Source organism: Trachemys scripta, chromosome 1 (genome assembly GCF_013100865.1).
Source record: "Trachemys scripta elegans isolate TJP31775 chromosome 1, CAS_Tse_1.0, whole genome shotgun sequence".
NCBI classification, from domain to species: domain Eukaryota; kingdom Metazoa; phylum Chordata; order Testudines; family Emydidae; genus Trachemys; species Trachemys scripta.
The window spans coordinates 10,669,064-10,693,771 of record NC_048298.1 but is presented as its reverse complement, the minus strand read 5'-3'; the positions used below and the strand labels follow the sequence as shown (position 1 = coordinate 10,693,771).

The following is a 24,708-nucleotide window of genomic DNA, read 5'->3' as shown; positions in this document are numbered from 1 at the left end:
CCAACAAGGACATTTCTCCAATAACAATCTATTATTTACTATTTGTCTTCCAGTGATACCCAGAAGTTCCCGTCAGGATCAAAGCCTCACTCTGCTGGGCCCCGTACAAACTTATAATTAGACAGCCTCTGCCCCAAAGAATTTACAGTCCAAGTGCTAGATTGTACCTCTAAGGCCTGGTCTACACCGGGGGGGGGGTGTCGATCTAGGATACGCAACTTCAGCTACGAGAATAGCGTAGCTGAAGTCAACATATCTTAGATCGACTTAGATTGACTTACTTCACGTCCTCGCAGCGCGGGATCAACGGCCACTGCTCCCCCGTCGACTCCGCTTCCGCCTCTCGCCCTGGTGGAGTTCTGGAGTCGACGGGGAGCGCGTTCGGGGATCGATGTATGGCGTCTAGACGAGATGCGATACATCGATCCCTGATTGATCGATCACTACCCGCCGATCTGGCGGGTAGTGTAGACATACCCTAAGGCACAGCCCTGTGCAGAGGGTGATATGTAAGATGCATCATCCCTGGTAGGCCTGGTGACTCAGAGAAACCCCCCGTGTCACAGAATCCTTCCCTGCATTCTCCTTGCTCCAGGGCTGTAGTGATTTACCACTGGTTTAGATCAGCTGGTTGGTTGAGCTGCACTGGATGGTGCATTGTGCGGAGACAGAGCCATGGCTCAGCATCACAGTGGCACTTTGGTTTAAAAGAAGCCAGGTTTCCAGATTTATAGCCTGTTACTCTCAGTACTAGACCATGCTGCTTTTCAGCACGTGGCCCTGTTAAGATCAAGTATACAGAAGAACTTCAGGAACAGATTAGAGATGTAGCAGAGGAATGATGGGTTTTATGGCTAAGGCACTGGACTGAACCAAATTCCTAGCTCAGCCATAGACTCTCTATATAACCTTGAACAAGTCATCAATAGACTGATGAAAAGCCCATTGAAATCAATGAAAGAATCCCATTGATTTCAGTGGATTTTGGATTGGACCCTAATCTGTTACTCATCTGTAAATGGAGAAGTATTATCATCCCCATCTCAAAGGATAACTTCATTGGTGCTCAGATATTGTAATGATAAAAGCCACAGAAGTACATAGATTAATTACAGCAATCAAAATGCAGGGTGACTTGCAGGGAAGTGTGTTTACTTGGTCAAAATAGGCTGCTCATTTAGTCTCTTTTACTCTCCTGCAGGACATTTTTGTTACATGATGAATTAGGAAAGGAAGAAATCTTACTGTGAGCAATGGAAACTAGGATGTCTTTGATTTCCGCCACGCAAGAGACTCAACATCTATCCCAGGAGAAGGGTCAGAGTCCAGCCAATGGGAACAGAGAACAGTTTGATTCAGGTGAGCTCTTGTTTTCCATGTCCGTTTCACTTTTATGTTTAAGTAAATAAAACAGATTTTCTTGTGCAAGATGAAATTTTTCAAACTCCCACAACATTTGGAGGAAAATTGGCAAAACTTTTGACAACGTTTCCTTTGTTTTTCAACCCTTTTGTAAATTTTTGGGGAAGAAAAGCAAAATTTTAAAAATGTTCGGAAGTCTTTCCTTTATTTGAATCAGCTGGATTGATCAACTTTTTCTATAACTTTTTTTTGTCCTGTATGTTTTTATTTAGATTTTTTTTTCCCCACAAAAAACATCCCAGCTACCAGAGCGTGCAGTACATTTCTCAAATGGTGCTAAGGGGTGTACCTCCCTTGCATGTGCTTCCCTCCCTGGGGAGAAGATGAGAGAACAAACGTGTGACCGATAGGTATATCTCTAACCCGATATAACGCAACGCAATATAACACGAATTCGGATATAACGCGGTAAAGCAGTGCTTGGGGGGGGGGCGGGGCTGTGCACTCCGGCGAATCAAAGCAAGTTCTATATAATGCGGTTTCACCTATAACGCGGTAAGATTTTTTTTTGGCTCCCGAGGGCAGCGTTGTTTAATGCACTACTGGAAGGCGCTCCTAGACTTTGATGATGAGTGCAGCACAAGGACTTATAGATAAGGTTAACATTTTGTCACAGTTATTTGTAATAAAAGTCAGGGACAGGTCATAGGCAATAAACAAAAATTCGTGGCAGCCCATGACTTGTCCATGACTTTTACTAAAAATAAGTGTGATAAAATGGGTCTGATGAGGGGATGAGAGCCCGAGACCTGCTATAGGAGGGAAGAGGTGGCGTCCAGCCCCTGCCGCCACTGCGGTTGATTGTTTCGGGGTCCCCCCTGCTGCTTGCAGTGGCTTGGAGCTCTGGGGTCCTCCTGTGGCTGCAGGGGTCCCCGTGGTGGCTCAGAGCTCCAGGTCCCCCCGTGTTGGCTGAGAGCTGTGGGGGCCCCTGCCTGCGGGGGCTTACAGCTCCTGCCCTGCTGCCCCAGGGCCGAAGCAGAAAATGTCATGGCGGTCTCTGGAAGTCACAGAATCCATGTCTTCCCCGACCTCCGAGACATAATCTTAGCCTTACAGATTCGATTCAATTCTCTCTAAGTATCTTTCATTAGGCTTTGCAAAGTGAGCTGGGAATCTGTGACTCCCGCCTCGTTCGGGGTGAAATTCCACTGTGTGCAGAGCACCACCATGCAGTCTGTGCGGCACTTCAGTCCCACTTGACTACTCCAAATAAGGTTTAAGTGGCACATAGGCTTTGTTCTGGCTCTCTGCACAGGGGTGAATCATCCGGAACGATTTAATACACGGCCACCGAACTATTAGTACAACGGTTTCTAGCTCTTTATTTTTCCAAACTTGGGAAGATGAAGGCTCTTCCTTAGGAGTGATGATGCTCTTGCTATTAAGGTTCTGGACAGGGATCCAGGACTCCTGGGTTCAGTTGCCAGCTCGGTCACTGGTTCTTCTCTGTGACCGTGGCCAGTTGCTACCGATTAGCATCTCCATTCCCTGGGTTTTGCTTGTATGTTGTATCCTTTTCTCCCACCCTGTTTAGGCTGTAAGCTCTGCAGGGCAGGGACTGTGGATATGTCTACACTGTAATCAGAGGGGTGACTGCAGCATGTGTAGACATACCCCAAGCTAGCTTTGATTTTAAAAAAAGCAGTGATGTGGCAGCAGCAGCATGGGCTTAGTCAGTCAAGTAAATACTCTGGGTCCCAGCCTCGTGCTGCCGAGGCTTAGTTGCTGTTGTGACTTGAGTTAGCTAGATAAAAGCTAGCTCAGGTGTGTCTACACATGCTGCAGTCACGCCTCTGGTTGTGATGTAATGTAATTATTACTCCGGGTGTAGCAAAAACTATGTGTTTATATCAGTGGTCCCCAAACTGTAGGGGCACGGAGGAATGTTGCGGGGGAGGGAAGCGCAAGGAAGGGGCAGGGAGGGAGCGCCATGCCCCCAGCCCAGCTCCGCCTCCAGCCCTGTTCCGCTCCCAGTCCTACTCTGCCTCCAAGCCCAGCTCCACTTCCAGGCAAGATCAGCCCCACTCCGCCCCCTGCTCTGCCAACCCAGCGTTACCCCCATTCCCTCTCTGCCCCCACACTAGCTCCGCCTCTAGCCCTAGCTCCTCCCCCATCCCCAGTTCTGCCCCCAGCTCCGCCTTCAGCCCAAGCTCCGCTGCTGAGGAAGGTTTGGCTGTGCAGTAACGGGTGGGTGGGTTGGGGGGAGGCATGGACAGATTCTGTTAAGGGGAAGGGGGGGGGGTGCTGATGGTAAGGACTTCTGCAATCCACACAATGAATAATAACCAGTATTGTACAGCTCATCAGATTGATATGTGTGTCTTACATTATCGTATTCATCCTGGGGCTGATAACACTAAATCCTTTTCTCAACAGTCGGACATTTCCATGAGGCTTGCTGATGATAAAATGAAACTGAGTTATAAATGTCAGATCAAGGGTCCGATTTTCTAATGAGCTCAGTGCCCCGGTAGCTTGCACTTAGAACCTGGAGTGTTCGCAGTGCGGGCTGTTGGGTGCCGAGAATTCTGCAATTCTGGCCCCAGTTGTTTAAAGGTTTTGCACTCTCCTTGCGCTCCGGGTGAATGAAATGACCATTCATAGACTCATAGACTTTAAGGTCAGAAGGGACCATTATGATCATCTGGTCTGACCCCCTGCATGCTGCAGGCCACAAGACCCTTCCCTGGACTCTGCCATTGAAGTCCCCAATCCTGTGTTTTAGTGACTTCAATCGGCAGAGACCCTCCTGCTAGTGATCCCTGCCCCATGCTGCAGAGGAAGGCGAAAAACCTCCAGAGGCTCAGCCAATCTACCCTGGAGGAAAATTCCTTCCCGACCCCAAATATGGCGATCATTCCCCTGAGGCTGTATACTGTAAGTAAGAATTAGAGGAGGAATTTCAGAAGTGCTCAGTGTTGGCCTAACTCTTCTCCCATGGAAGCCAATGGACATTTAACCATCGCTCCCTTTGAAGTCAATGATTAAAATCCCATTGGCTTCAAGAAAAGCAGAGTTAGGCCAGTGGTGAATGCTTTTAAAATCCCTTTTGATGCTTTTTCAGGACTTACTGGATCTCTTCTTTCAGACCATGCTGTTAATGTTCTGTTGTTCACCTTCCCGATAAACCTCTTGAAGAAAAGAATTGATAGCTCTGCATTCTATTTGAAAGGAACTCAAACAGAATTGCCAATCGTAACTTTATATTTTTAATCACATCTGAAAAACCTTGGAAGCCTTTTCTTTATGCATCCAACCTCTGTTTAAAAGTGAAAGCTTCACGGTTCTCTAAGCTGGGATGCTGCAGTGGATGGGTTATTTCGCTAGGTTTTGAACTCGTCTAGCTCCCGCATCTTTGAATATCTCCAAAGCATCTGGCTTCTGCTACAATGCTTGCATCAGAGATAAGATCCCTGAAGGCTCCAATCTGCCGAGAGCCGTGCCCCTCCACTCCCCCCTAGTAGAGGGTGTAGAACACCCTGGAGAATAAGATTCTAAGGGCATGATGCTGGGAGCTTCTAACATGGCACAGCACCTTGCAGGAAGCACTGGGGAACTGGCAGAATTGGACCCCTGAGCTCTTTGGAAGCTACTGAATAGTTTCAAACTGCTTTTCTTTGCGTTTCAAATTCAACCAGTTGCTCTCCTTAAGTGGTTTATTTGATCCTCTCTTTGCCTCTTCTCAGGCTGTCCCTTGTCCATAGGAATTCAGTCACTCAAGGTTTCTGTCTCTTGACCATCAACATTCACATCCACAACATCCAGCCATTCTTTTAATTCCATGGGCAACAGGGATTTCATTTTGCTCTTTAGAAAGCTGATATTAGGCCCTCGTATTTCACCTCGGTTTTCATGGTAGGAATCCAAGGCCAATGTAAATGGGCAGTGACCTCTGAACTGAATAGATTTGTCACCTTGGAGGTTTTTTGCTTCCCGCCACTTTGTCCCTGACCCAGAAAATCTCATCTGATGCCTTGTAAAAGGAAGTGAATTTAAGGTTCATCATGAAAGGCACCAGGTCATCAGCCCTACAGATGGAAGTTCTCTATTTATTCACAGAACACAGGTTGCAGCCGCAGAAGCATAACCCATTAGGCAGTATGCCCAGTCCTTGGAGAATATGAATCTAGTCCCCATGTAGACAGCCTGCTCTTTAGCTTAAACTCATGTTTATAGCTCTGGTGATCTCCAGTTTTGGCTAAGATGGTGGTGGTTGTGTATGTGGCAGCTTGTTTGGGATGTGAACTGCTGTGGGCCTCAAATGTTTGGGACATGCTTCTGTTCAGAAGAGGTATGTAAGCCACTATTCAGGATGTGTTATGTGTCTCCCCATTTCCTATGCCCACTCCACAGAGGATATGGGTCTTAGCTCAAGCTGAAGAGGCGTAGCCTTTCAGCTCTGGAGGTCCCTGGTTCGGCCCTGGGTCCTTGTGCCCCATCCACATTCTGCAGGGGGAGAAGGGAATTTTTCTGGGATTGCCAGTTATGAAGGAAGCTTCTGTGGACACCTGAACCCCAAACAACAGTCAGTTGAGAATTATTTTTATTTATTTTTATCACTGTGAATTGTACCAGATCTGGGGTGGAGACTGAGAGTGGGAACGGCTCCTTGTGATGGTAACGGTCACTCCGGCATGCCCCCTTGTGGGTAGGTGTGGGGTTGTCATACCTTCCCCTTGGTCATCTCTTCCTGTTGTCCATCTCTGTCTGGGCCTTCTGCGGCCTAGCCCTCCGGCCCAGCCACTTAAAAGTTCAGTCCAATTCTTGGGAGTCCAAGTCTAGCTGTAAATGGTCAAGCTGGCCACTTTGAAGTCCCTTCCCCTGGCTTCCCCTGGGCTGGCAACAAAGTCCTTCCAAGTCACCATGGGAGTGAATGAAAACAAAACATCACACTCCTCTCTCCGGAGTAGCAGGTCTCAGGGCTTCTCCCTGGCCCTTCAGCAGAGCTCAGAACTACAAACAAAATTAAGCACTTGAAGGATCTTCTGCCCTTTTCTGGGCCCTCTGAGCTTCTTGTCCTGTTTCAGGAGACTCCCCCAGCTCCCTTCCTGGAGCTGGAGGTTGTCCTTCAAAATAGTCTCTTTAAATAGGATTCCCCTGCTCTCCTGTTTGGAGCTGGGTTATGAGTTAGCCAGTTGCAAGGCTTTTGCCAGCTTCTCCCTTCGCGGGCCCCTTTTCCTAATTAGCCATCAGGCTTCAGGGTCTGCAGCAGGCCAGCCTTTCCCCGCTGATGTCTCCTGGTATCTGCCCTGCTATGTGGTAGGAGGCAGCATTTATACTGGTCCCCTTCTCCCAGCTCATTCCCCATTGGTTGGGGTGGGGAAGGGAAACCTTGCCCCCACCCTCTCTGCAGGCTCTTGGCTCTGGGCCCTTAAAGAAACAGTAATATGATTTCCTTGTGAACACTTCTTACTCCAGAGACCACTTCCTCTCTCCCAGTATTTCGTGTGTGTATATATATATATATATATATATATATATATATATATATATATATATAGTTGGACCTTGCTTGTACTCAGTCCTCCTTTCTCACAAGGCTCCTCCCAGTTCTACCAGAGAGTTCCAGCAATACGTTGACTCCCATCTCACTGCAGTCAGTCACAGGCACTTGTGTATGAAGGACTGGACACCGCACATGGATCTTTTCCTAGATTCCACCTCCTTTTGGTCACCTGTTGGAGAGAAAATCACAACCAGGAGGTCTTCTGCAGACACGCTGTATTTCCTGACACCGTGTGTCCGCTTGTACCTTTGGGAGCCAATGTCTTTTCAGATGTCCCCAGGGGACTCTAGGAACTTGAGCTCTTTGGCCTTGTTTGCATATGGATCCTGATTCTCATTTACACAAAGGTCCCTTTACACCTGGCAGCTGCTCATTTAACACCTGCTTGGAGGCCCCTTTGCACTGCCAGAGAAATGTGAATGAAGACTAGGCCCTTTTGGTGTTTTTTGTTTCTAAAGTTTCTGCCACCATTGGTCAGCTCCACTCTGGTGGTGGTGGCGGTGGTGGTAACAGCCGCAGCAGTGCCAGCCTAGGCAAGGCGCCAGCAACCCCTCATGTTTTGAACATTATGTTCTCTAGACCTGCTTGGAGCAGGGTGAGATCACACCATGGTGGCAGCTGGTCCACACAATTACTTAGATTATAAGCTCTTTGGGGCAGGAATCCTCTTTTTGAAGCAATGATCCATAACTGGGGCTTCTGGGCATGAACACAATACAAATAATAAACTAATAATACATATGCCCCGCAACCATTGGTACCACTAGAGTACCACGATACTCACGATAGCCATGGTGAGAAATCTTAGGAGAAAACCTTTTCCACTGGGTAGCGCAGTGCCTTGAAGCCGGAATTCTCCAGTCATTCACAGCAGGGGTAGTAGGTTACCACAGCTTCATGAGGGCCCTGGCTGTAAAGTGGGGTAAGTGAGGAGACACTGGTGTAATTGCAGGAGCTCCAGAACGTTGGTTGTAATTTACCAAAGCAGAGTGAGAGGAGAATTGGGCCTGTCTCCATGTGATAGTGACCGTTATTTAAAGCCGTAGGACAGGAACAGTGATGCTGCACCTCATGTGAAACACTCCTGCGATATAGGACAAGCCGATTAACTTTCTAGATGATAGTAGTAGACAAGGTTTTCCCCGAACATTGCTCTTGTCTTCCTCCTCTAAGGAATGGACATGGGCAGATTAAAGCCTTCAAGGGTCCTGGCTTAGTAGAACCATGAGTCAATGAAAAGCCATGTGGCTGTTGGAGGAGGAGATGCAGGGAAAGCAGGAAGGAAAAGATCAGTCCCTTGTGGGCAGTGTAGGCACAGGGAGTGGGGGGGTGCTTGGGGACAATGCCTGTATCTTCTAAGGATCCACATTTAGCTTTGATCTCCCCCGATGCCTAGGGTAGGGAGTTAGGGGAATGTAGCAGCATCCCCAGGTGGAAGGATTCACGGAATGAGAAGTGCAGGGAAATGCTGGATTTGGGAAGCCTATGTGAGCAGGATGTTCCCAGGTCCCCTGTCCATTGAGGTGAAGACCCAGTATGTGCTGCTGGCAACAGGAGAAAAGAGAAAATCCCAATGGTTGGGGAAGAGGAGCCACCTTCCCCCAAGGCTGGGAGACTCACGGCCAGTGCACCCAAGGGGAGAAGTTGTAGGGTGGTGGTGGTCGGGGACTCACTTCTGACGGGGATGGAGGCATCTATCTGCCCACCTGACCTGACCTTGTAGGAGGCATGCTGCTTTCCTGGAGCCTGCATCCGAGACATCATGGAAAGCTTGCTGAGGCTCATCTGACCCTCTGACCACTACCCCACGCTGCTCATCCAATGATACTGCCAGGTATGGCCCTAAGCGGATCAGCAGTGAGTTCTGGGAGCAAGGGTTAAAGAGTTGGGTTTGCAGGATGTGTTCTTGTCCATTGTGCCAGCTGAAGGTAAGAGTCCAGGCAGGGACAGATACATCTTGGAGAAGAATGTGCGGTTGCACAGATGGTGTCAACAGGAGGGCTTTGGCTTTCTTTACCATCGGATGCTATTCTGTGAAGAAGGACTACTGGGAGAAATGGAGACCAATATGGCTCCATCAGGAGCTCTTTAATGACCTGAAAATCAAAAAGGAGCCCTACAAAAAGTAGAAATGTGGACAAATTGTTAAAGATGAGTATAAAAGAATAGCGCGTGCATGTAGGGACAAAATAGGAAAGGCTAAGGCACAAAATGAGATACACCTAGCAAGGGGCATAAGGCAGTAAGAAGAGGTTCTACAAATACATTACGAGCAAGAGAAAGAGGCATGAAAGTGTAGGTTCACTACTTAGAGGGAAGATGAGCTAATAATGGAAGACACCAAGAAAACGGAAGTGTTTAATGCCTATTTTGCTACCATGTTCACTAAAAAGGTTGATTGTGACCAGATGTGTAACACAATTAATGATAACAACAAGGGGGAAGGAGTGTAAGCTAGAAAGAACAGGTTAAAGAATATTTAGATAAGTTAGATGTATTCAGGTTGACAGAGTCGGACAAAATTTACCCTAGGGACTTAGGGAACTAGCAGAAGCAATCTCTGAATTTTAGTGATTATCTCTGAGAACTCATGGAGGATGGGTGAGGTTCCAGAGGACTCATCAAGGGCAAACTTAATATCCATTTTCAACAGGTGGAGCGAGGGGGGTGGAAAGGAGGACCCAGGGAATTATGGACCAGTCAGCCTAACCTCAATTCCTGAAAAGATTAATGGAGCAAATGATCAAACAATCAATTTGTAAGCACGTAGAGCATAATTGGGTGATAAGAAATAGCCAACATGGATTTGTCAAGAACAAATCATGCCAAGCCAACCTAATTTTATTCTTTGACAGGGTTACTGGCATACTGTATGGGGCAGAAGCAGTAGATCTGATATATCTTGATTTCAGGAAGGCTTTTGACACAGTCCCCCATGACATTTTCATAAGCAAACTAGGGAAATGTGGTTTAGATGAAATTACTATCAGATGGATGCACAACTGGTTGAAAGGCCAATAAGTAGTTATCAACGGTTTGCTGTCAAACTGGGAGGACCCACCAAGTGAAGTCCCACAGGGGTCGGTCCTGGGTCTGATACTATTGAATATTTTTCATGAATAATTTGGATGAAAGATAAGAGTTTATAAAATTTGTGGATGATACCACGCTGGTTGCAGGCATTTTGGTGGACAGGATTAAAATTCAATTCATCCTTGACAAATTGGAGAATTGGTCTGAAATCAACCAGATGAAATTCAGTAAAGACAAGTGCAAAGTACTGCACGTAGGAAGGAAAAATCAAATACACGGCTACAAAATGGGGAATGACTGGCTAGTGAGTAGTACTGGAGAAAAGGATCTTGGGGTTACAGTGGATACCAAATTAAATATGAGCCAAGACTATGATGCAGTTGTGCAAAAGGCTAACATTCTGGGTGTCCATATGTAAGACAGGAGTGTCCATATGTAAGACACTGGAAGTAATTATTCTACTCTGCTTGGCACTGGTGAAGTCTCAAATGGATTATTGTGTCCAGTTAAGGACATCACATGTTAAGAAAGATGTGGCCAATTGGAGAGAGTCCAGAGAAGAGCAATAAAAATGACAAAAGATTTAGAAAACCTGATCTGTAAGGAAAGGTTGAAAAAACTGGGCATGCTTGTCTTGAGAAAAGAAGAATGAAGGTGGACCTGATAAGTCTTCAAATAGGCTAAGGGCTGTTATAAAGCGGGGGGAAGGGGTGCTCCGTTATTCTCCATGTTCGCTGAAGGTAGGACAAGAAATAATGGGTTTAATGTGCAGGTAGTTAAGCACTAGAATAGATCACCAAGAGTGGCTGTAGAATCCCCATCATTGGAGGTTTGAAGAACAGGTTGGACAAAGACTTATCAGGGATGGTGTAGGTTCATTTGTGCAGCCTCCATGAGGGAGGATGGAGTAGATGAGATCCCTTCCGGCTCTACATTTCTATGATTCTTCCCCGCTGGATCCTTTCCCTTGTCGTAAGCAGTAAGTATTTCCATTCCTCATGCAGTCGCTGGCCCTGGTTTTCGTGGAGTCCGTTGTGACAACACTCCAGTCAGGAGAGGAAAAACAGTCTTGTTGTTTTGCTCACTTTCCCTGTCCTTGCCTCAGTCTCCCTTAGGGAGAAACAGGCCTCACAGTTTGAGGAAACACTGGTGCAGACATCTGAGAAACCACTTTCAATGATGAGCTGCCAAGCGTTTAACAAGCGGCTCCCACTCTGTTCCCTTCCTTAGCCTGTGAGAAATCCCACATGCTCATATTGAGGAGGGCTCCGGGGAGAGGAATTCAGTTTTTCCCCTGTTTAAACTAAAAGGCTTTCCCAGAACCACAAGCAAGGGGGAAGGCAGCACCGCTTGTTAAGTGCACGTTACTGGGAAGGGTTATAGGAGGCAGAAATGTATTTGAGCATAGCACAGGTGTTGGTGGTGATTGGGGGGTAGGGGTGCCAGAAAGATCCTGGCTAGATGGGACTGGGGGATAGAGGAGAGGGATGTAGAGAAGAGTCAAGGCGGTGAACACTGGGTAGGGGAATATACCTAATGCTTACTGCATTCTGGAGCAGCTCTTGGACTCCACAGAAGTATATTTTCTCCGCTTGTTGCTGTCGGGAAGTTCCAAGCAACCTGCTGGGCCGGGTAGGGATGATAACTTTGAGGTCGTGAGCAACCACGGGCCACGTTGTTATTGTTCACATCTATGGTCCTAGCTAATCAGTGAATTTTATTGAATTGCTAAGCATCTCTTTTCAAGCTTGGTGACATGAGCTGATGTCATGGACTCCTGATCATGCTGCCCTTCCCATATTGTTAACGGAGAGGTGGTGGTCGTGGTGATGGTGGGGTGGGGAAGATCCTGTCTAGATGGGATCAGAGTCGAGGGGAGGGATGTAGCAAGGAGTCCTGGTATAGAACCATTGTTCTTAAGTATGCACGCAGAAAACCCATGCAATGAATAGAAACATCACCTTCCCTTCCCCGCTCTTTGAAGGACAGGTAGCAGATTAGCATAGTACCTCCCCTTCATGTAATGTGTATTAAATTCTCTGAGCCTGAACTAGTGATTTCCAGAAACCTGAACAGTCCGTTTCAGCTGAGTGCTTATGGAGATAATCAAAGTGCTGTCTCTTCTCACCAGTCAATCTGGCTTCTGAGTGCTCACTGGCTATTACACCAATCATCACATAAACTTAAATTCAGATCATTTTATAGATGAGGAACTGGGTTATCTGTCTAACTAAGGTACTTACGCGGCTCCGATCACCACAGGATCTGAATGCCGCACTACCTTTAATGTATCTGTCCTCATGACACCCTTGTGACGTACTATTATCCCCATTTTACAGATGTGGAACTGAGGCTAAGTGACTTACCCAAGCTCACACAAGAAGCCTGTAACAGAGCAGGGGCTTGAAGCAAGGCCTCTCAAGTCCTAGACTAGTGCCCTAAATGCTGGCACATTCTTCCCTCAGTTTTCTATTTCCAGATTGGAATCCAAGGCTGATCTTTTAAGTCCAAAGCAGACTGCGAAGAGTTACAAAGGGATCTCACAAAACTGGGCAACAAAATGGCAGATGAAATTCAATGGTGATAAATGCAAAGTAATGCACAGTGGAAAACATAATCCCAACTCTACATATAAAATGATGGGGTCTAAATTAGCTGTTACCACTGAAGAAAGAGATCTTGGGGTCATGGTGGATAGTTCTCCGAAAATATCCATTCAATGTGCAGCAGCAGTCAAAAAAGCAAACAGGATGTTGGGAATCATTAAGAAAGGGTTAGATAATAAAACAGAAAATAACATATTGCCTCTATACAAACCCATGTTATGCCCACCTCTGGGATACTGCGTGCAGATGTGGTCACCCCATCTCAAAAAAGATATATTGGAATTGGAAAAGGTTCAGAAAAGGGCAGCAAAAATGATTAGGGGTATGGTGCAGCTTCCATATAAGGAGAGATTAATAAGACTGTCTCTTTTCAGCTTAGAAAAGAGACAACTAAAGGGGGATATGCTTGAGGTCTATAAAATCATGATGGTGTGGAGAAAGTAAATAAGGACGTGTTATTTACTCCTTCTCATAACACAAGAACTAGGGGTCACCAAATGAAATTAATAGGCAGCAGTTTTAAAACAAACAAAAGGAAGTATTTCTTCACAGGTCACACAGTCAGCCTGTGGAACTCTTTGCCAGAGGATGTTGTGAAGGCCAAGACTATAACTGTGTTTTTTAAAAAAAGAACTAGATAAATTCATGGAGGCAGGGCCATCCTTACCCATACGCAAACTACCAAATTTCCTGGTGCCCTATGCAGCTGTATGCTGCTCCAGTGGCCAGCCCGATCCCCCGGCCAGCTGAGGCAGCCAGAAAAGCTGCCCCCGCTCCTGCCCTGTGCCCACTCTACCCTTACCGTAGAGCCCCCACCCCTGCTCCACCCTAGCCCCATCCCCACTCCATCCCTTCGCCTGAACTACATCCTGAAGGACTGTAGCAGGGATCGGGCGCGCCCTGCACTCACTGGGTGGCGGGAAGTATTGCAACCCGGCCCCAACCTGCTCCGTTCTGCCGACTCCCAGCCACGCCGCCGGCTCGTGCTGGGGGGGCAGTTCTCCCCTGCCCCCCAAGCCTGCTCCTGCCCCCCACAGACCTTCGGCACAGCCTCCCCCTCTCCTGCATAGGCCTGGGGCTGTGTAGGGCACCACAATGTCTAGGGACGGCCCTGAATGGAGGACAGGTCCATCAATGGCTATTAGCCAAGATGGGCACGGGTGGTATCCCTAACCTCAGTTTGCCAGAGGCTGGGAGTGGGTGGCAGGGGATGGATCACTTAGTGGTTGCCTGTTCTGTTCGTTCCCTTTGGGGCATCTGGCATTGGCCACTGTCGGAAGACAGGATACTGGGCTAGATGGACCTTTGGTCTGACCCAGTATGGCCGTTCTTATGTTCTTTCATTGATAAAGTAACATAACTAGCTAGAACATAGGAATAGATACAGGATAGAATCAGAACTGCTTAGCTGTGTGCCTTAAGACTCTATACAGCTAAGAGTTAAAGGGAATTATCCTACAGCTAGGTTGGTAGGGAATTTGGGCTTTCCGAACGAAGGATCCAGGTTCTTTTTTCACTCTGAGGTTTTTCCCATAGTCACGTGGTCTATGGTGTTAACAGTGAAGTCCTAGATGGCTGCAGTTTTATTGAAGTACCTTTAATTTCTACGGCATCTATCAATTGACGATCCCAGAGCACTTTAAAACCATTGAGATGGTAGTCGCTCATTACTATTTATTTTGTTTGCATACCCAGGCCCACAGGAACATCAAATGCATCGTAGGTTAGACAGGTGTGACTGTTTCACCAAAAAAGAGCATAAAGCAAAAAGATCGATAATTGAAATCCACCAATGTAAGCACATCATAAAATTAGCCATCAGCCAGTGAACACCTGGAGTGAAATCTTGACACCCCGCCCCGCCCCTTGGAATGAATGGGTGTTTTGCCAGTGACTTCAGGAGCTAGGTTTTTACCCTTGGAATGTTGATTTGAGTACTGGTAGATTGTATGGCTTTGTGAAAACCACTCTTTAGAATAATAATAATTTAGAATAAACCGCTCTTTAGAATAATAATTATATTATTATTAAATACTTTTAATTGATATAGCTCCTTTCAATCTGAGGGACTTGAAGCATTTTACAGAGATCAGCAAAAATCGATTTGGAAACCCAGCCACGGAAAAAGGTTACGTGACTTGCCCATGGGCACACAGTAAATCAGTGATAGAGTTGGGAATAGAATGTCCTGACTCTCTGTCCCTGGCCTAACCCCTAGGCAACCCGACTGTGGTCACAGCCGACGCTATTGCAGAACTTCAGGAAAGAAACCAAAACAACACAGGAGGTTTTGGGGAATTTTCAGTCCCGTCCATTTCTCTGTAATGAAACTGAGCAAAACAAGACACTGGGCCCATGATAAACGGGTTCCCTGATGTTAGTTTTACAGACACAATAAAAGTAATTTCCCGATAAAGCCTGTAGAGAAATCAGCCTTCTGCTGGGTCAGGATGAAATGGAACAACGGAGAGTAAAGGCCGGAAGTCTCTGCAGCAGGACGGGCACTCAGCTCCTGGAGGCGCTCCATCTCAATGTGGTGGGGTATACAAACCTAATGTGGACCCAAAGGTGTTCAAAGGCAGTACTGAGCCCCGTTAGTCCCCACCCGCTAGCCCTGCTGAGCTTGCTCCAGGAGCCCAGGCACAGGTGCTGGGCAGGCTGCAGGAGAGAGGAATCCTTCTCTGGGAAGCCAGTCAGAAGGTTGAGCCTGAGACGGGGACCATGGGACAGGGCAGGCCCACAGGCAGAGCCTTCTCCAGCTACCACCCCCTTGAGAACCAGCAGCTCCAGCAGCACCCTGGTCCTTTGGGCTTTTTTATTTTATTTTTTTGTAAGTAACTGACTGTTTGGACTATAGGGGCCGTGCCCCAAACGGAAGGGCTCTATAGATAGGAAGTGGTCCAGGACACCAGACTTAGACTCTCTGCACGGAGGACCTTGCCAGTGTTGCTTCCCACAGGGCCCTGGGCTGGGACCTGGTAGAGAAGGAGTGCCTCCCTACCACAACCCCTTAAGGGCTGTCACCCAAATGCGGGTGGAGGCCAGAAGATTCCTGGCTTAGGGTCAGGAACCAGGCACCTTTACCACCCTGATGGCAGCCGGAGGTCTGGTGCAATAACTGCTAGGCTGCCTGGCCCTCCAAGCATCCTATCTGGCTCAACCTTGCCCTTTTCATTTTGATTTTTAAAACAGATACTTCTTAGGTGTGTCACTGTACTGCACCCATCTTACTACTGAATGCAAAGAGAGCCTGATTTCATAGCTCAGTCTAGTGACGCTTAGGGTATGGGAGATCTGGGTTAAATTCCTGGCTCTGTCACTGACACATGTGACCTTGAGCATTGTAGATTTATATCTCCGCTTGCTGCACAGTAAGTGTTTGTGTAGACATGACCATAGAGTCATTAGATTTTAAGGCTAGAAGAGACCACTATCATCATCCATCCTGACCTCCTGCATAACACAGGTGATGGAACCTCACCCAGTAGCGTCTGCCTCAAGCCCATCCCTTTTGTTTGGGCTATAGCATCTCTTTTAGAGAGACATCCGGTCTTGAGTGCTGGAGATTCCCCATCTTCTTAGATAAGTTAGTCCAATGGTTCATTACCCTCCACTGTTGAAAAAAAATATGCACCTTACTTTCTCTTCTGAATTTGTCTAGCTTCAGCTTCCGGCCATTGGATCTTGTCATGCCTTTTCCTGCTAGACTGAAGAGCCACCTGTTTTCAGAAATCTCTTCAACTGAGTTATTCCTGATTTACACCTATGTAGTTACACCAGGTTGAAGCAGTGTAGGTGAGGGAGAATTACAGAATCCTAGAAGATTAGAGTTGAAAGAGACCCCAGAAGGTCATCTAGTCCAATCCCCTGCTTAAAGCAGGACCAACCCCAACTAAATCATCCTAGCCAGGGTTCTGTCAAGCCGGGCCTTAAAGACCTCTAAGGATGGAGATTCCACCACCTCCCTAGGTAACCTGTTCTGGTGCTTCACCACTCTCCTAGTAAATAGTTTTTCCTAATATCCAACCTAGACCTCCCCCACTGCAACTAGAGACCATTGCTCCTTGTTCTGTCATCTGCTACCACTGAGAACAGCCGAGCTCCATCCTCTTTGGAACCCCCCTTCAGGTAGTTGAAGGCTGCTATCAAATCCCCCCTCACTCTTCTTTTCTGCAGACTAAATAAGCCCAGTTCCCTCAGCCTCTCCTCATAAGTCATGTGCTCCAGCCCTCTAATCATTTTCGTTGCCCTCCGCTGGACTCTCTCCAATTTGCCCACATCCCTTCTGTAGTGGGGAGGCCCAGCTGGATGCAATACTCCAGATGTGGCCTCACCAGTGCCGAATAGAGGGGAATAATCACTTCCCTCAATCTGCTGGCAGTGTTCCTACTAATGTAGCCCAATATGCCATTAGCCTTAGCAATAAGAGCACACTGTCGACTCCTATCCAGCTTCTCGTTCACAGTAATCCCCAGGTCCTTTTCTGCAGAACTGCCACTTAGCCAGTTGGTCCCTAGCCTGTAACAGTGCATGGGATTCTTCTGTCCTAAGTGTAGGACTCTGCACTTGTCCTTGTTGAACCTCATCAGATTTCTTTTGGCCCAATCCTCCAATTTATCTAGGTCACTCTGGACCCCCTCCCTACCCTCCAGCGCATCTACCTCTCCCTCCAGCTTAGTGTCATCTGCGAACGTGCTGAGGGTGCAATCCATCCGATCATCCAGATCATTAATGAAGATGTTGAACAAAACTGGCCCCAGGACTCATTGTCTTCATAACCCAGTGTTCAAAAGAAGTTCTAGTGTATTTAACAGTAAATAGGGCTGTGATTTGTTCTCTGAACCCCTTTCCCATGCTGGTTACGTTTAGAAAACCCAACTCTGCTGTCATCTGTTTTTTTTCTCAGATGTGTGTCTGGCTACATCGGCAGCAAATGTAACCTATTCCTTTTCCGTTTAATAATGAGACATTCCTCTTACATGATCTAACTTTCAGATCTTGAAAATGGGAGACCCGTAGCAATAATTGCAATAAATTAACCCTGCCGTTTTCTTCATAAAACTGTCTGTCTGGGGAGGTTTCTTCATTCAGTTTGTCATGGGGCACTTTAATTACATCATGGCCATGCTGATGAATGCTTTGGAAGGAAAAGGGTCTCTCAGAGTTTGCCTGATAAATGCTTATTGCAACGCCTCACTATTAGACTGTAAATATTCGCTCTGGGTTGAAACCGTTCTTCCAAGATTGCCTGGAAACATTATTTTAAAGTAAAATAAAAGCCATCAGATTTGGCTGATTTTCTATAAGTGCAAGAAGATGTGTTTGTAATTTGTATTATTTGTATTTCAGCAGCACTTTGAGACCTTAGTCCCATTGTGCTAGGGGCTGTACAGATAGGTAGCAAAACCTGTGAATAATTATGGATCTTTAGCTGTGGGATGGAGTATATAAGGGTTAATCCAGAGGCCTGAGAGTCAGAAGATCTAGATTCTGTTCTTAGATCTGCAGCTGATTTCCTGTGTGATCTCAGGCTAGATACGAAAATGATCTGTGCCTCAGTTTCCCCATCCATAACATGGGGGTAGCATTACATCTCTCACGGGATGTTGTGAGGATCAGTTAATTGTTTGTACAGTGTTTTCAGGTCTTCCCATGAAAGGTGTTATAGAAAAGCAAAAAATTATAAGTAGCTGTAATGGGAAACTGGGAGATGGCACCTGAGTTCCATCATCTGGCTCTTCACAGCCACACAGGGCTTCTGCTTTCAAAGCTCAGCTTCTGACTAATTAAATAAAAGCGTTAGCATTATGGGGCCTATGATATGCAGTTGAGTAGTTCTGATTCCATCCAGCAAAAGGCAGCGTTGCACATGGATACTAACCTCTTTGCAATAGTGCACCCAGTAGGGGGGCAGATGCTAAGGTGGCGTAAATCTCTATCCCTGTATTGGCTTCAATGACAGTACTGTAACTTACGGCAGCTGAGGATCTGGCTTATGGCCCTTAGATCAGAAATGCATTGGGGCATAGACTTTATAATTTCTTTGGCATGTTTATCCACTGTACCGCACAACGTACACTCATGATGACTGATGGAGGAGACGTGAAAGTTTAATGAGAACATTACAAAAAGAGTTGTGAAATAGTGTGGACTCTCTTGCACTGCCGGATACAGTGGTTTCTGTTCGCTCACCCAACTGGCCCACAAAGGCAGAGTCTCTGAAGGTGTAACTGCTAAAACCAGCATACCAAAGAATATCTTGGAAATGCAGTAAAACCCATGGAATCCAAATATGCATAACTATTAAAATGATGGGTTTTTTAAATCTTGTGTGGAGGTTTTACTGCCTGCCAATTTCCCACTTTTGGCTGATACCATTGTGTAGTTTATTGCCTGCATTAACCATGTTCTAATTTTATGTTGCTTTTTCCCCCCCAAACAGATGAAGGTTCTAGCATCGAGGAGACCGACTTCAACTGGGATGAATACTTGGAAGAAACGGGAGCAAGCGCTGCTCCTCACACCTCGTTCAGACACGTACGTACTTCACTTGGGCCTTGAGAAAGTGCTGTGCCCTTCCTCTTTTCATTCTGATTGGAGAGGGTCATCCTGGAAAATTTAAAGGCATGGCTAATGGCTCTTGAGGAAACATCACCAAACTCTTCTCTCTGTCTCAAATTTCTTCCTCCCAATCCAAAATGCTGGAATCCTTTCCCTCTCCTTCTGAAATCCTCTTCCTTCTCCTGTTGAACACCTGTTCTCATTCCTTTCTTTGGGTCCACTGGCTTCTCACTCTACTTTGGATTCAAGCTTCTCATCCTTACCCCTTCTCAAGGCCCTGTACTGCTTTCCTCTTGCCTACATTCAGCTCTCATTCCCTCCCACTCCGCATCCTGCATCCTTTGCTTCTCCCGCCTCTTTGATCCCTTTAATTTTTTCCATATTACCCCACCACACAGAAATTGCATGCACATTGTTCCTTCAAAGCCCTCCTTCAGACAGGCCTCTTCTGAGAAGCCTGTCAATGTTAAATAGCCTGGTTACCATGGAATGCCTCCTTTCAGCTCCAGAAAACAGTGTCTCTTGCAGTGACAAGCTATCAGCCTACATCTCCGAGAAACTCTCTGGTAGCAGAAATGGCCTCTTGGGGCACCTGAAGCTGTACCACCGTCATAGGCCTGAGAATATGATACCTTCCCTCATGTGAAGTTGGTTCGTTCGCACAATGGAATTCTGGAAGCACTGTGGCAAAGCAGCCACCGTCTGCAGCTCTGGCCCCATGCCCTTCTTGGTTTGTGGAAGAGCGTTGAGAGCACCTGGAATCCCTATGGACTGGGATTGTTGCCACTTTCTTTGAGAAAGGACATCTATTGCTGTCCCAGAGCACATCACAATGCAGCCAGTACTTAAGAAACCATTGCATGACGTGACTGACCTCTTCAGCTGCTACCCATTATCTAACCTCCAGTTCCTAAGCAAACTAACTGGGAAGCTCAACTCCTAGATACTGCCAATATCCTGGATCCCTCCCAAGCAGGCTTCAGGTTAGGACATGGAACAGAGATGGCCCTGAGGGATGATCTCTTCTCGGCTATGGACAGGGCTGTATGCTCCATGCTCTTATTGCTAGACCTTTCCATAGCATTTGATATAGTCAGCTATAAAATGGTGCCATCCCACTTCACAGTAATGGTGGGATTAGTGGGTTTGCTCAGAGGTGAGTTCAACTGCCCCTCTCAGGCCACTCTCAGATCCGTGATGGGCACCTGCTCCTCTATTTCCCCAGTACTCACCTGTGAAGCCCCACAGCATTCCTGTCTCTCCCCATCCCATTCGATACAGATGCAACCAGCGCTACTACATCTTCTCCTCAGATGCAAACAGCACCATCTCCCAGCTCCCTGTACAGGGGCCTGGCTGAGACTAGCTCCTGGATGATGCTGAACCCTGGAAACAATGAATCGACATTGGAGGGGAAAGGCATGCTCTTTGGAAAATCTTCAACGTGAGTGTCCACCTGGCCTCTTCCTCTGGATGCTCAAAGAGCGATGGTTGCAAAACGCTCCCAATTCCACCTATGTGAGGCAAGGAGAGGGACAAAATCCACGTCTTCAACCCACCCTTTGTATAGTTATACCACACACACACAAATCCCCCACTCCCCAGCATGTCACAGTCTGGTCATTGCTGAGAGGCGGAGCGAGAGAGATCATTACAGCTTCACGTGTGTATTTGATCATTTTGCGAGGTGCTCCGATTCCGTGGAGTTGGTCACTGTCTAAGAGCCTAGCTAGAAGGGCCATAGACCAGCCCCGAGCCACGCATGCAGTTCCTGTTGACGGAACGTGAGTGCATAGATACCGGACAAATGTACTTGTGGTATGAAAATAATTCAATGATGCAACTTGTCAGTGCTTAGACTGCAGTAATCATGAGTGAGGCAGGTAAAGGAGGAGTCTTCCGAACTCCGGAGAAGCTGCGTTCCCCTAGACTAGCAAACCACTGGATCATTTGGTTGAAGCCCCCAGGCAATCTTTTTTTATGTGTATTACTGTAGCACCCAGGAGCTCTAGTCATGGGCCAGGACCCCATTGTGCTCGGCAATGTACAATCACAGACCAGAAAGGTGTCCTGCCCCAAGGGGCCTACAGTCTAAGTATAAGACAAGACACAAGAAATGGATTTAGGCAGACTTGTATTCCTCTTCTGTATCCATATTAGGTACTTATATGTCACCTATTAACAGCAGTTTTTATCATGTATCCTCACAACATCCCTGTGAGGTAGGGATGTGTTATTGTCCCCATTTGAGAGAGGGGAACTGAGTCACAAAGAGACTAATTTGCCAAAGGTCATAGAGGAAGTCTGAAGTGGTGCAGGGAATTGAACTAGAGTCTCCTAAATTCTAGGCTGATACCCTAACCAGAGGACTAACTTTCTTCCAAGCTTGGGAGGGAAAACTGGAGATATCAAAAGAACTCTTAATTGATACAGAAAGTTAGTGCATAAGGCATATCCTTAGTTTTAACTCCATTGGTTAGGAATGTCCTACAGCAGTGGGTCTCAGCCTTTGCCAACTATACCCCGTAATCCTCACTGTACCCCTTTCAGGAGTCTGATTTGTCTTCCTTGCCCCCAAGTTACACGTCAAAATCTCCTTGCTTACAAAATCAGACACAAAATATAAAAGTGTCATAGCACACTATTACTGAAAAATTGCTTATTTTCTCATTTTACCATATAATTATAACATAAATAAATTGGAATATAAATACCATACTTGCATTTCAGTGTACAGTATATACAGCAGTATAAACAAGTCATTGTATGACGTTTTAGTTTGTACTAACTTCGCTAGTGCTTTAGGCAAATATCTAGATGAGTTGATGTACCCCCTGGAAGACGTCTGAGTACCGCAGGGGTACATGTAACCCTAGTTGAGAACCACTGTCCTACAGAATATGTATTGTATTCTCTAGATTTCCTCAGGCAAGTTGCTTGGGACCCAGTCCCACTTCTGTTGACATCCATGGGAACTGTAAACTTCAGTGGGAGCTTCTTGTCTTTAGCCGTCTGTAATAGCGGCTGATGATGCTGCCTGTGCCTTCTTCACCAGGGTATTAAGAGCTTTAATCAGCTAGAGCATGGACCTGCATCCAGTGACGTCAATGGAAGCATTATTACCGACGTCAGTGGGGGCAGGATTAAGCTCTGAGTTGGTTGCATGTGAGGTGCTTTATACAAATTATTATAATTGAGGCCTGGTCCTCAGAGTTGCTCTATACCTGAGAGGTAGAATTACAGGTATGGAGCACCTCTGAGGACCAGACCTCAATTATAAAGCACCTCACACGCAACCAGAATTGGGCCTGTTATTTACCTGGTGGAGCTGTGTGGTAACAAGTTCTTTGGATCATACCTGGGCTTTTTCTCCAGCTCAAGTGAGTCTTAGTAGCGGCACACAGGGCTTGTGCTGGCCCTCTGTATGGGTCTGAGTTTCACCCATTCCCAGAGGCCATGCTTAAAATTATTACTGGCATGACAGTCTCACCTAGAGGCCCAACTGAGATCAAGGTGCTACTATGTACCGGCACATCATAATAGACAGTTTCTACCCAAAAGAGCTTATATTCTGAATAGATGAGGGTCAAAGGTGAAGTGACTTGCCAAAGGTCACTCAACCAGTCAGTGGCAGAGCTAAGGATAGAACTGTGGCCCCCTGAACTGTTTAGTGCCCTGTCTGCTAGGCCATGCCACTATGCACTTAAGAATGTTGCCTGCTAGCATTGCTCAACTAGAGATCATGCTTCATTTTCCTTTGGTTATATGGAAAAATAATACCTATTTCTAATTTTGCAAGGTTGAAATCAGCCTTCAGAGCAGTTTCCAACCAGGGATGAAGTTAGAAGTGGCCAACAAGAACAATCCGGACACCTACTGGGTGGCTACGATCATTACAACGTGTGGGCAGCTCTTGTTGCTACGTTACTGTGGCTATGGAGATGATCGCAGGGCAGATTTCTGGTGCGATGTGATGACCGCTGACCTTCATCCAGTGGGCTGGTGTACGCAGAACAACAAGGTGCTGATGCCTCCAGATGGTGAGTTCTATGTTTTCTGGTGGGGTCATGGTCTAGTATAAGATCTAGTTCGATTCCAAGCCTACAATCAACCTGCATCGGGTCCTCAGCTGGTGTAAATCTATGTAGCTCCATTGAAGTCATTTTACACCAACTGAGAAATTGGCCATTAGACTTCACTGATGGATCCTGCTTGCCAAGAACTTGTGGGATCAGATCCTAGGAAGGGAATTGTGCAACAAATTGTAGTAATAATAATAATATAAACGTTTTGTGGGTGAAAGCGTTGGGAAGGGAATTTGTCCCTATATTGCAAAACCAATGTTTTCCATCGGGGGAAAAATGGGCTTGTACTTCTAGCAAGAAAAGACCAAATTCTGATCTAACTTATTCCAGTCCACCCTCATGTAGGCTGAGTGTAACTGAGGTCAGAATTTGGCCCTATGCTACAATCCTCCAAAAAACCTTTCCGGCCCCTTTGTCCCTATGCTAGAATCCTGATGGGCTTTGCTTGGGAAAGATCAGAAACCATTCAGGGCCAAATCCTGCAGTCTTTACTCAGCCCTTTAAAGACAATGGGAGCATTGCCTGAGTAAGGACTGCCGAATTTGGGCCTTGCTCGCTAAGAGGCAACTATGGCTCCTCCGCTGTGGAGATGCGCAAGATTCTGATGGGTGACGGCTGTGGTTTGGCTGTGCAGGCGAGACAGTCGGCTCAGGGGAGCTCCATATTCCCTGCCGGCAGAGGAACAGTGTATCCTGGTGGTCCTGGGCAACAGTGCGGTAGGGAAAGACGCAAGCAGGGCCAATGGCTCCGTGACAGAGGTTGGCCATGCTCTTGCATAGAGGGTGTATAGTGGTCTGCTGTAGCCCGTAGGCTGTAGTTGCTTCTATGGAATAGGTACCTATCTACTCTACTTGGGCAGAGGATGCTGTTCTCACCGCCCTTCCATTTATGTTTGCTGCACCATTCCAGTTCATTCAGTCTTTGTGGGGTGAAGATTTAGTCCCAAACTCGAGTTATTTGGGAATCAAATGAAGGAAAATTTAAAAACCTGCTTCTGAGATATGAGGGTTTTTTGTGGGGAGGGGCGAGGTTTACTTCCTATTTATAATGACTATTCACAAAGTTGACATTTCATTTGCATGTTGTACATGATTATGGCAGAGATACGGCATCAGACTGACCCGGGGTGTCTCTTCAATGGAAACAAGTATCAGAGGGGTAGCCGTGTTAGTCTGAATCTGTAAAAAGCAACAGAGGGTCCTGTGGCACCTTTAAGACTAACAGAAGTATTGGGAGCATAAGCCTTTGTGGGTAAGAACCTCACTTCTTCAGATGCAAGTAATGGAAATCTCCAGAGGCAGGTATAAATCAGTATGGAGATAACGAGGTTATCTATACCTGCCTCTGGAGATTTCCATTACTTGCATCTGAAGAAGTGAGGTTCTTACCCACAAAGGCTTATGCTCCCAATACTTCTGTTAGTCTTAAAGGTGCCACAGGACCCTCTGTTGCTTTTTACAGATTCAGACTAACACGGCTACCCCTCTGATACTTG

General features: G+C 46.6%; 1 protein-coding gene across 2 annotated transcripts in view; it reads left to right on the top strand.

Moving 5' to 3' along the window:
• The window catches only part of SFMBT2 (Scm like with four mbt domains 2), a 202,041-nt gene that overhangs the window by 28,279 nt on the left and 149,054 nt on the right, over nucleotides 1-24,708 (top strand). For both annotated transcript variants that reach the window (XM_034764474.1, XM_034764467.1), the window contains exons 2-4: nucleotides 1,202-1,359; nucleotides 19,010-19,104; nucleotides 22,928-23,168. In XM_034764474.1, coding sequence (XP_034620365.1) covers nucleotides 1,254-1,359; nucleotides 19,010-19,104; nucleotides 22,928-23,168 — 442 coding nt within the window. In that variant the 5' untranslated portion in view covers nucleotides 1,202-1,253. The remainder of the gene's footprint in view (nucleotides 1-1,201; nucleotides 1,360-19,009; nucleotides 19,105-22,927; nucleotides 23,169-24,708) is intronic.